This window comes from the organism of the source record quoted next, unplaced genomic scaffold (assembly GCF_019419815.1).
Source record: "Pyrus x bretschneideri cultivar Hongxiangsu unplaced genomic scaffold, Pyrus_bretschneideri_v1 Contig11, whole genome shotgun sequence".
NCBI lineage: Eukaryota > Viridiplantae > Streptophyta > Magnoliopsida > Rosales > Rosaceae > Pyrus > Pyrus x bretschneideri.
This window is the reverse complement of record NW_025999402.1, coordinates 1,408,645-1,422,027: the sequence shown is the minus strand read 5'-3', so window position 1 is coordinate 1,422,027 and position 13,383 is coordinate 1,408,645. Positions and strand designations below refer to the sequence as shown.

Here is a 13,383-nt window from a genome sequence, read left to right as displayed (position 1 = left end):
AGATATCTCTTCGACTTGTATAACTCAAGTCGTTAAAAGGATCACCCTAGAAAAAGATTTGTCATCCAAACAAGTGTTCAATCATTTTTATACATCTTTCGTCACGAGATTAGCTAATGAGTATCGAGAAGTTTTCATGAGCGCATATACAAGCTAAATAGATAATAAGCTTACACTAGCCCCCAACAAATTCAAGATACAATTGAAGCAATTTAACATATTTGTAAAGTAGCCTTCAAGTTGGGTTTCTGCTTCTTGATACATGTAGATTATATATTTACATTTTTTTTTGTTGGAAGATATTTCTATTTTTTGAATATTTCAAATAAGAAGTAGATCATTGAATTCCCTTTCTCCGAACTAGATGCATGATGTTTATAAATGGAAAAAGAAATGGAGGCTATTAAAATGGATTTTCACAAAAGAGGAGGGCAGGCAGTTGATATTGGTGGACGTGCCATGTGCTCAACCCAATCATAGGCAACTAGATTGTAAAGGAGGGAGTCAGGCACTTTTTTTTATTTTTTTCTTAACAAACAATATCATCTACACTAAGGGATGGAAGAACGGACTAAACCTCATAATGAGTTAGCAATAATGTGGTTCAAATTCATTTTTGGCGAGAATTGAACCTATGACCTCTCACTTACCAGTGAAGAAGAATACCACTAGACCGTAGTACTATGTGACATCTATTTAAACATATTTTATAAATCATATGACGTAGTTGTTTATAATTGAATTATTACTTAATGTTGATTAACAGTGCTTAATTTTTATTAATAACACATCATATAATTTATAAATTTGATCCAAAATGTTGGTTTACCTAGTTTACTCGGAAGGGGACTCGAGAACTCGGAATAAAAGCCGAGCTCGTCCCAGTAAGCAGGAGTTGTGCATCACAGTGAACCCTCCAAGGTGCGTCCTACTTATGGTTAAGGCTCATGGCCAATGAGCCGCACGATGAAAGAGAACTTCTACAAAACGGATTCACTACCAATGTCGTGTCAATGATTTAATAATGTAATGCTTTGTGTATGTCTCTTTTCCACTGAACAGTGTTAGACTAGGACACTATAATGGTAAGCAAATCCGTTTCACATAAATTGTTCTACGCACAAAGAATATGGCTTACAAACAATAATTAGTCATTATTATATATGTGAGTATTCATTTATCTATCAAAGATGACATAGCAACATTTCATCAACAAACGTTAAAATCAGAATCGTTCATTCTTTTTATTATCATCTAAAACATTATTTCTCAAAAAAAATCATTAGATTTGAAGATTGTTTATCTTTCACATGTGTTAAACAAATCAACAATTATGTTAGTTATATTTTTATTATGAAATTTCAATTTGTAGTGATTTATATGGATGACAAAACGTCCTCCTTATCAAATGAATTCTTCTTACGTATCATCTCTAGTCGACGATACAAAAAATAAATGTTTGAAATTAAAAAACATTTGTATGAAATAATGTCATGTCAACTATAAAGAAAAATTACTCATTGCATACAAAGAAGCAACCATTCCAAAAAGAACCAACCGTCCTCAACCCCTTTTTAAGCCTCATACCCGGATGAGGATGTACGGAGAGATTGGGTCCCAAAGTTTTACGGTCGTTACACTTTGAGTTTATTTTTTAATTTTTTTTTTAAAATGATAATTGGTGACAAATCACGATTATTTACTTTTTTCAGGTCCGAAAAGGCTATGAAGAATTTCACTATACTTGTAACCGTAAGTCGAGTCACAAGCTTGGAACTTATCTCAAGTCTCAAGGTTGCTATTTTGTCCATTGTGCCCTTGTAGTTAAGGTTAGGAGGAGAGTCGGAGGTGGTGGTCTCGGGGCTTTGGAGTCCCACGTTCATCTTTCTTATCGTTTTTTCAATTTTACAAAACAAACTTAATTTCACGAAAAAAAAGGGGAAGATGCCAAGTTTCTCAACAAATTGCAGCCATTGCTGATGGCTCAGCTTGTGATCCAAGCCAAATGTGGCTTCCACTTACTCCTTTTTTTCTGTTGTTCTTCATGAATTTGAACAAATTCTACGGAATTTTTTTTTTTTTTTTTGTAATTTATGCTGCCCAAATTTTGTATTGTTTTCCTTGATCTTTTAAACATGTCTGCTTTGGTTGGACTTAATTTTTTCCCCAAATTACAAGTTGGGGAAAAGTTCATATAATAAAAGGATAAGGTAGAGAGAGAGAGAGAGAGAGAGAGAGAGAGAGTGAGAGTACATATTCTCAAGCATTCTTTGAGCAAAAAGAATCAATTAGTTTCATTACTGTTTCGTTTTCCTTAATGGGTTTGGTATTTAAACAAATCTCACAACTTACATCGGACAAATTGTGGATCGATGCAAGATTTTCATGCTTTTGGTGGGATGGAGAGCGTGCCGCTACATGTCTTGTAATAAACAACGTTGAAAATATATATATATATATATATTATTATTATTTTTTTAACAGATAAGTTGGCGGCTCCACCCTTCTGGGAGTTCAGTAAATTTATTTCAACCTCATCCTGACTACCATCGTGCGATTCATCAGCGTTAGGAATCAAACTCAATATGTACTGTGTGAAATATGAACCTAATTTCATCCCAAACCACTGGCCACCCCTTGGTGGTTAACATTGAAAAATAATTGACTAAACATATTATTGAGATCACACATCGCTGAAGTTATTATCATGATTACTAAACATCAAAAAATTGTTAATTTATAACTTTTAAATTAAATAAATTATAGGAGAATCAAGAGACGAAAATATACATAAATGTTTAGAAAGAAAAAGTAACTGAGTGAAAGTAATATCCCAAATAATTATAGTATTTTTTTCTTTAACACGACACGTAAACTATACAAAGATAATGAGTTTCAGGTTAACATGATAACTAATTCGATCATTATTTGATCACATAATAAGAACCCATTCATAACGCGTCCTTAACAGGTTTACATGAGAGTGACAAACGGAAAAACACTAGCTAGGCTAGGCTAGCTAGCAATGGCTTTCGCTGAAATGGGCTTGATTCTTCAAGGCATATTTCTCTCCTAACAAGTTTTTCTTCCTTCATTTTTTAAGCTTCTCATTATCTGTAGATATCCCGAGTAGTAGCTGTAACATCCCACATCGCCTAGAGGAGTGGATAATGTAAGTCTTATATGTATATTCTCATCTTTACCTAACATGAGGCCTTTTGGGAGCTCATTGACTTCGGATTCCATCAGAACTCCAAAGTTAAGTGAGTAGCGCGCGAGAGCACTCCCATGATGGGTGACCCACTAGGAAGTTCTCATGTGAGCTCCCAGAAACAAAACCATGAAGGCGTGGTCGGGGCCCAAAGCAGACAATATCGTGTTACGGTGGAGTCGAGCCCTGGCGGGATGTGGTGAGGGCTCGGGCCGGGATGTGACAATTTGGTATTAGAGCCAATCCCTGGCCGAAAGTGTGCTGACGAGGACGTCGGGCCCCTAAGGGGGTGGATTGTAACATCCCACATTGCCCAGGAGAGTGGATCCTGTAAGCTTTATATGTATATTCTCATCTCTACCCAACACGAGGCCTTTTGTGAGCTCATTGGCTTCGGGTTCCAACGGAACTCCGAAGTTAAGCAAGTAGCGTGCAAGAGCACTCCTATGATGGGTGATCCAGTGGGAAGTTCTCGTGTGAGCTCCCAGAAACAAAACCATGAGGGAGTGGTCGAGGCCTAAAGCGGACAATATCGTGCTACGATGGAGTCGAGCCCAGGATGTGGTGGAGGCCCGGGTCGAGATGTGACAGCAGCTGTTAAAACAAAATTCATAGGCTGTAGCGCCAGATAAGTAACCTATTTCGACACAATAAGAAAAAAAATTATTGTGATGATTTTAATTTTTTAAACTACTAAAAAAACTTACTATAAAATACAATAGTTATAATGGATTTGTATATATTGTTTATTAAATATGTATTATTGTATTATTATTCTATATAAACTCTTTCCATGAGATTCTCTATTAAGTCTAATCCCTTAATTTGAGGAAGATTGACATCTAGATGTTGCCAGATTTTACGTTTCCTCTTTTTTTGCAGTTTTGTTGCATTGTTGTTGCTATTTTTGACTTTGCTACATATTCATTAATTAATATATGAGGAAAATAAGACCGTCTTATGCATATATTTTAAATTGTACTTTAAAATTTTAAGTTTTATTTGTTTATGTTTTTTTAGTATACTATAGGCAAACAGTGGGATTAAAAATTATAGAACACATTAAAAAAAATATATCAAACACATTAAAAATTATAATAATTAATTTGCAAGTGCAAAAAATGTGAAAAAAATATGCAAACCCTTGTGATCGCATCATCTATGCTTTGAGGATAACTACAACATCATTTGAATTTTTAAAACCATACAGACCCTCATGGATAGTATTTTTTAAGGAAGTTCAACATAAATAAAAATTCATAATCAATAATTTATAAGTTTGAAAAATGTGAAAGCATATATAAATACTCGTGATTGCATCCTCTACGCTTAGACGATTGTTACATGGTAGTTTAGATTTTTAAAACTCTCCAAATCTCATGAATAGTGTTTTTTTATTTGAGTGCAAAATAAATAATAATTATTGTAGAAGTGTGAAAAATGTGAAAAAAATATACAATCACTCGTAATGGCAAGTTTTACAACTTTCGTGAAGGGGTCAACTCCTAAATTCGACACCATAATCCATAAACTTTAGATTTAAATTTAACCGTCGATTGTTGTTTACGCTTTATTCTACTCACCGAATTTCATTTTTTAGATTTTCTTTTTTGAAAAGCGATCTTTTAGCGATGTAGAAAAACTAACGGTTCAGATCGTTGATATAACATTTTGATATTTTACGGTTAACTAAAATATGAGTTGATGTTATATAGTTTCTAGGGACCTTATAAACTTTGAGCTATGTTTTCACTAATGATAAAATTTTAAATGTAATATCAACAATCCAAATTGTTCATCTTCCTACATCCTCTAGGAGATCATGTTTCCAATATCTTCATGCAAAAGCCTGAATCATGAGGTTACTCATTGTATTACATGGAGGTCCAAATTAAGGCATATATAATTGTTAATTATTAAAAAATAGTCGTCAATTAGTACTAGGTTTAGTGGTATTCCTCTTCACTTATAAGTGAGAGGTCTTAGGTTCGATTCTCGCCAAATGCAAATTTGAATCAAATTATTGCTAGCCCATTGTAAGACTAATGCCCACCCCATTCCCCGTTTAGGGTAGATAATTCGCTTTTGCCTATAATCGAACCTAAGATCTCTCACTTGCAAGTGAAGAGGAACAGTACTATACCAGTAGTACTAAGTGGCTGGATTAATGATACTTAAGGTTCCCTCATCAATCTGAAAAATCAAATGGGGTTGGCCCTGCCTAGCTTCACAATTAATTTCGTGCTAAGTAGGATGAGAACTGATTTTTTTATATCATTTTTAACCTTTCTTACTATCGGATTGAATAAATCAATGAATAACCAATATAATTAAACATGAATGTGTAGCAAGAAAAAAAATAGAATGTGTAGAACATCTTCAAAGGAGATGTCAAAATTCTAGGTGAAACCCACTGTGCATATTTGACATCAAAAGTTTATCCAACATAATTGTTATTTGCTGACTGGATTTAAAAGCTTTGTAATTTGAAGTCATAGTTAACATCAATGTCAAATTTTGTAACCAATTTCAAACCAAATGTTGGATATTGATATTGATTATACCAATGTTGTAAACGTCTTAATATTGGTGGAATTATTATTGGCAAATTTGGTTTAAAGTTTTGTCTCCTAAATTACCATTTTTAATTCTATTATGAGAGGTCCCTTATCCTTTAACATTTCAACCAAAAAAATTTTGTTTCTTATTTTCTATATTAAGATAATAAAATGATATTTAATAATCGATTAGAGAAGGATAACTTTGACCTAAACAACTTTCATATTTATTATCGATTGTAATTGACTTTTGTAATTGAGATTTCAGAAATAATCAAGTTATCTCATTGAATCCCCCTATCTCCCATTGGTTCTTCACCTTGCCCCCACTGGACCGAACAAAATCAACATGAACAGAGCCCATGTGTGGTGCACATGCACGTCAATTCATGTTTCCCCAATGAATGGTGAGTCGTGTCCCAAGAAACATATCTGGAAATATGAAAACAGAATTGAAAAGAAAAAAAAAGAAAAAAAGAATTATAAATGTTTTAAAAAATAAATAAATAAATAGATATGAGAGTGGGCATTAATTAGAGGGGTAAATTATATCCAGACCCCTAATGCGTGCTCGCAACCTCCATAAGTACCCCCACCTTCTTCCCGCTTTCTATTCGCCCCAACACCAATCCTATTCATCACTCTCTCTCCTCTCTGTGCTTTCTCACTCCCCTTTCTCTCTCTCCGGCAATGGCCTCCCTTCGCGTGCTCTACATTGCTTTCATGCTTTCACTCTTCATGGCGGCCAACGCTAGAATTCCAGGAGTTTACACCGGTGGATCATGGGAGGGCGCCCACGCCACCTTCTACGGCGGCAACGACGCCTCTGGAACCATGGGTACGTACCCATTTTCTTCATCTCAAAACCCCATTTCACAGAAATTACAAAAACCCCCCATTTCATTTCTCAAATTTTCAAGTTTTTCTCTCTGATTTGCAAAATCCATGTTTTACTTTCTTGTTTTCTACTCAAAATCTCAGGCTCTTAGCCTCCTAAAACCCCCATTTGTCTCTGTATCTTACAGGTGGCGCTTGCGGGTACGGAAACCTCTACAGCCAAGGCTACGGCGTCAACACGGCGGCACTGAGCACTGCTCTGTTCAACAATGGCCTTAGCTGCGGCGCCTGCTTCGAGCTTAAGTGCGGCGACGACCCCAGGTGGTGCCACCCAGGCAACCCCTCCATCTTAGTCACCGCCACCAACTTCTGCCCTCCTAACTTCGCTCAGCCCAGCGACGATGGCGGGTGGTGCAACCCTCCCCGCACCCACTTCGACCTCGCCATGCCCATGTTCCTCAAGATTGCCGAGTACAAGGCCGGCATCGTCCCCGTCTCTTACCGCCGGTGAGTATACCAAACTTACTGTCACAGTCACTTGAGTCTCCTTTTCTTTCGCTTTTTCTGTGTTTATTTTTCGTTTGGACGGAAATACCCTCGCCGTTGCTTTCTTTATCGCTTTCTAAAATCATGTTTGGTCACCGAGAAACCAGCCAAGACTTTAGTGCTCCTCAGTTAAGAACATTCTTGTTTTCTTATTAACCAAACAGCAGAAATGTTTTTATTTTCTCGCGAACCAAACAGACCTTAACATCCGAACCCTTCTTCTGTTAGTTGAGCATCCGTCACGTTTTACGTCGTGTACCCCAAAATAACCAACGGGAATACGATTTCCCCTTTCCCACTTGCTTATAAAATGACCAAACCAGCCACACTTTAGGAAATCCTATTGACTTGGTTTTAGTTGAGTGTAATTTAGCCAAGGCATGAAGGGTAGATAGGTCTTTCAACTGGGTTAGGGCTCATATAATTTAGTCATTTCACGCCGTTCGACGCGTGTATTGAAAAGGTACTAACTTTATGGGGAATCGCACCATTTCCGCATCGAAATTTACCAGTCAAACCTACTCAAGCCGTTTTTTAACCGCAGTAATTAAACTTTGACTCCGTTTAATATTTTCTTATTATTTGTTTTTTACAGAGTTCCGTGCAGAAAGCAAGGCGGAGTGAGATTCACAATTAACGGTTTCCGTTACTTCAACCTGGTTCTGATCACCAACGTCGCGGGCGCAGGGGATATCGTGAGGGTGAGCGTAAAAGGCGCGAACACTGGGTGGATGCCGATGAGCCGCAACTGGGGACAAAACTGGCAATCCAACGCAGACCTGGTGGGCCAGACCCTGTCGTTTCGAGTCACGGGCAGTGACAGGCGCACATCCACCTCCCACAACGTGGCACCCGCTGATTGGCAGTTCGGACAAACTTTCACCGGCAAGAATTTCCGGGTCTAAAATTAAGAAGGGAAAAAAAAGTTTATCCACTATCTTTAATTTTCCTTTTGGGTTTTTAACTTTTTTTTTAATTATCAAAGTTTAATTTCCCGCCATCTGATTTTCCTTAATTTTCCCGGGAAAATTTGGAAGCGGTGGGAGTATAAAAGTAAAGTATTAAATGATGTGGGGTTAAAAGTTAAAATTGGGTGGTAAGATAGGTCGAAAAGCGACTTCTTTTGCAAGTGTGGTGTGCGGCAACTTTTTACTTTTGGTGCTTTTTTTTATTTTTTTAGGTTTGAGTGGGAGGCTGGTAAAAATTTAGGTGATCCGGCCAAATAGTGTGTGTAAAAGGAGTTGAAGCGGCTGCAAATAACCAACATTGCATCCCGCAGCTCTACCCATATCTTTTCTAGAATTTTATATGATATATATTTCAGTTAGTATATTTCATTTCTTTTTTCTTTTTTCTTTTTTCTTTTTTTTTTGCAAATTTAATTTCTGTTTATGGGTTACTTTTATATTTTCTTTTCGATGGATTAATTGTATTTTATTTATTAAAATATAAATTGTATTTGATAAACTTCAACGTTACATCATATGCGTCTAAGAAAAACAACATTGCGGGCAAAAGCTACACAAATTAAAAACATACATGCATCACCCAAATTAAGGTCGATTGCTGCCTTGCCTCCACAACGCAAAACCTACAATACACTACTAAATATATTGATAGTTTAGGTGAAATTTGCGCACATATTTTGAAGTTCAGGTGGTACTTGTGCAAAATTCCCTTCAATTTGATTACTTGCACTACCTGGAACGTCTGAGTTTTATTACAAATAGTCTAGATGCAATTAGGAATTCGACAATTCAATACAAGTAATTTATTTTAACATGATTTCGATGGGGGAATGCATTTTTCATCAGATGACCCATAAGCTTAAATCTCGAGAATTATCGCCACCAAATGAATTAACGGTCGCATCAAACCCATCTATAGAATATTTTTTTTTTCTTTTAAAAGGAGGACAACTGGTGGCAAGTCACGGTTATCCACCTTTTTCGAATGCATCTATAGAATGTTAAGGAACCCTGGAAAAGGCTATCGTCCGATGGGTACACGAAAGTGATGAAGTTGCTTCGACTACATAACCATGCCTATCTGTAAACAAATTGTCCATATAAATACATAATGAAAAATAGAAATAAAAAATGGTGATAATTTAGAGTTGAAAAGGATGGAGGTGCAATTAAGTTTTTGATATTTCATGACGTTTTGTTACATAGGATACTGATAGAGAAGAAGAAATGGCTCCATATGAGGAAATCTAGCCGATTGTGTGGAGGGCCATGCATGTCGAAACTTGAATTTTAAAAAGCCTAAACGAAGAAAGATGATATCAACTTACCACCACTTGGTCCACCCTATTTTATATTTATTTTTCCCCTTTCCCCGAATTTCCCAAGTTGGTTCTTACAAATTACAATGTCTTAATTTCTCTTCTCATACCTTCTTTGTGCCAAGACACAAGAGGCTACGATAGTAGTAAGTTGATGTCGTCTGTAGTATGTGCCACGTACGTTGCTCATTCTTTTAGATTTTGGTACAAGTTTTTGTATTGAGTATTTGGACTTGAGTTTAAGAGACTTGGCTTACCGAAAAGCTACTTTACTCAAATAAGCTTATGATAAATTTTGAGTAAAGTAGCCTTTCGGTAATTACAAATTATTTCTTTTATGGTCTTTTTACGCTAATTACAAATTAAATGTTGCGTGAACTAGGATGAGTGCAAATTTTTATTGTTGAATCTCTTGTAGAAAAACTCTAGCGTCTTAACTCTCTCAAATTAATTAGGTCCCATGGTATCATAAATTCATTTGGGAGGAATGAACCGTAATTAGCACTTCAAATAAGCTATCTACACTTCAAATAATTAGAAATATAGACTTAAAAGATCTCATAATTTTTTAGAGCGTCGACAATATCTTCTTTTAAAAATGGAGATAAAATTAAAAAAAAAAAAAAGATGTTTGAATGCATTATTCATATGTGATTGGCAGATTTAGCACCAACCAGTCTGAGGTAGACAATGCGAGCAGCAAACGCTTATTGGTGATACCACCTGCCACTGCCACTCATTCAGGAGAATTTTTTTTATTGTGACGGGAATATGGTTGGTACACCACGTGTTTTTATATAAGTGGTGAAAACTTTTATTTTTTAAGTTATTAACTTTTTAACATACATATCTCACCATTTATATAATGTCAGTCACACTAAAAAATCTCTCCTCATTCAGACTTGTCCATAATTACTCTTCTTTAACCATCTTGTACCACGACAGTTTAAATTTGATGCTCCAAGATTTTCTATGGTATTTTGAAATTTTAACCGTTATTTTTTCTATTTAAAAAATAAAAACTTAAATTTAACGGTTAAAAGTTTCAGAGTATTGGATACTCCGAAGCACCATAGAAGTTTCGATGTCAAACTTTAATGTTTGAAATTTCTTCCTTCTAGCCACCATTTTCTATTGGTTTAAACTTGATTCAAGTCTAGCTTGTAAATAACTGAAATATTTTAATAACGTTTATGAGTCGAAATGTTTTCTATAAAGATATATTCTCAAAAGAACAATTAAAACAGGTCCCAATTACGATATAGGCTACCACATTGTGGATTGCGCGAACACATGTTGCCAAATGGTTCCTATCCGATGGTCACAACACAACACAAGTTGCTAATATCTTGGATGCCCTTCAATTTCATACCCCCTTTGTGGCAATTAACATTGTTTGTCTACTTGCTTTCTTGCATGTCTTTGCAATCAATTTTTGTGGCCCTTTTTGTGCACATTTATATACAAGCAAATATCACACAAAATATTGAATGGACGGTGCAGATTTCATTGAAATTAAATCAAAGATGCATGTGTCAAGATGCTAAAATTGGAGCATTGTTATTTGCTTCCATAACTAAAAGCCCAATGCTTCAAGACAACCCCTAGAGGGCGGTGCTAGGTGCTATGTAGATCGGTAGAAAACGTTGGTGCCCAAAAAACAGAGGACAATAGTACTCCATTGACTAAAAATGGTAAAATTGTGTAGGTGCAATTCTTAACTAAGCTCTTTCGGGCCTGAAATAAGAAGATAATTGTGGTTCGCCATCCATTTTTTTATATTTTATTATTATTATTATTATTTTAAAAGTAGTAAAATTGGTAAAGAGGAAAAGTTGCTTGGCATTTATACCTTATCCACCACATTATCTCACAACTTTCGGTGACAAATAAAATAAAAATCCTATTGAGGCAAACTGCAAAGGTCTTTGTAGTTCATGACACAATTGTCAACGGCTTATATTCTTCTAAAAGCATTTTTGATGAGGGCTTTATATGAGGCTAAAAAAGTGATGGATATAGTGCATTTTGGAGCTACGAGGAATATTTGAGGCTTTAAAAAAGAATCTCTCCCAATGAGGAATAATATACCTTTCAGGCTCTATATGGAGGTTATATATTTATCTATGTAATAATTTGATTACACGATAAAGTTATTTTTGTCTTAACTTTTCTGAAGTTGATTTTTGGACGAGTTATCTTTAATTTTTTTTTTATTATAAATTTATCAATTTAAAAAAAACTCAAATTCTGACAAAATTATATTTCATCGCTTATGCACCGTTGGATTTCATATGTGACAAAAAAAAAATCTAGCTGTAGAGAAAACAAAAAACAAACAGTAAAAAAAAAGTCATTGAAATATGTATTTGAAATCAAACTGTGCCCTTAATTTCATGCGGGTCTTACTACTTTTTGTGACTGGATGTAGCATAATCTTGTGCTACCCAAGGTAGAAAGATGCTAGCCAATGCGGTGGATGTAGCCCAATTTTTCGGCCAATTGAGTGAAATTTCTTATTACGGTTTTAAATGTAGTAGCCTGAAGAAGAATAAAACACCCATTAGAGATGCTCTAACGCATCATATGTTGGTTAGGACATGTATTCGTCCCCGCATCTAAGTTTAAGTTGATGTTTCCATAAAGTAAAATAGTTTAGAATCTAATATTGTCTTATAAAAAACAAAATTATTCAATCTGCTGGCATATTATCCCTTCCATATGCTTTTGATCAAGTAGTCACGTATTTGGAATCGGAAATGGATTTTGAGGTCAAGAGGACCACTTGTATCATGTCCATGAAATATAGGTAGAATTTGAATTTATACTAGGGAATCATATCAAAATCTTGTTTCTTCAATTTACACTGCATCCTACGCCAAATGTCAAGAGGCCACGAATTCTTTGTAAGGTTACCTATTTTCGACTATTTATATTATTACTTTCTTAAAAAGGGGGACTAAATTGTGGTTTGTCAAGGTAGTCTACCTTTTTAGGAGCCGGAAAGATTTTCATAGGCATTTCAGCCTCCCCTTAGAGGCCATCGTGTGATTCAAAAGCGCTAGGAATCGAATCCAAGACGTGGCGTGTGAATATGGGCCAAGAATTCATCTGCAACCACTGAGGCACTCTCATTGTGGTTCTATTTATAGTATTTTAAATTATCTATATTATTTTAAGGGCTAAACAGTCAATGTGCTCCTAGAATTATCACTTAACTTTCAATTTCCCTCTAAACTTTTTGATTGGAAAATTAAGGACTTAAACTAATTTTTTTTGCCGATTTCCCCCCTACCATTAGTTTTTCATAGATTTCATCCAAATTAACGTTTACTCTTGCCATGTGCACACTACATAACTCTCCTTTGTGGACAAAAGCGTCACTTCGATAGACCTTCAGACACAAAAACTATAAAATCACACATATTTGCATAGGTTAATATTTTAGAAATATAAGATTTTCAATTATTTTAAAGAATGAAGCGACCGAACTACCTTCACATGTTGTGCATATGCTTCCATTTAAAAGAAATTTGGATGGAATGAATGAAAAATCGGCCAAAAAAAATAGTTTAAGTCCTTAATTTTCTATTTTCCCCTGAAATTTTTAATTGAAAAATTAAGTGATAGTTCAAGGGAAAATCGGTAGTTTACTCTTAGTTTAAGCGCTGGAAATCAAGAGAGCGCATAAATTATTTTCTCTTTTTGCAATAAGTTGTAAATTAGGCCCAACATAATCTATGTTTTGTAGCCCAAAGGTTTAAAGTGCTGGAAATCGAAAGAGTGCGAAAATTATTTTTTCTTTTTGCAATAAATTGTAAGGGAGGGTCTAACGTAATCTATGTTTTGCAGCCCAAAGGTGCCTTCTAGCGGCCTCAAATGGATCGGGCCTTATTTTTATTTCTAATTGTATCCATAAAAAAAAAAATAAAAATAAAACAAAA

General features: G+C 35.3%; 1 protein-coding gene across 1 annotated transcript; it reads left to right on the top strand.

Moving 5' to 3' along the window:
- Positions 1-6,358: 6,358 nt before the first annotated feature.
- Positions 6,359-8,484, top strand: EXP6 (expansin-A4). The gene is made up of 3 exons (XM_009343476.3): positions 6,359-6,607; positions 6,795-7,113; positions 7,748-8,484. Exons 1-3 carry the CDS (start codon positions 6,460-6,462, stop codon positions 8,055-8,057), a joined length of 777 nt encoding a protein of 258 aa, XP_009341751.2. The 5' UTR covers positions 6,359-6,459; the 3' UTR covers positions 8,058-8,484.
- Positions 8,485-13,383: the final 4,899 nt, after the last annotated feature.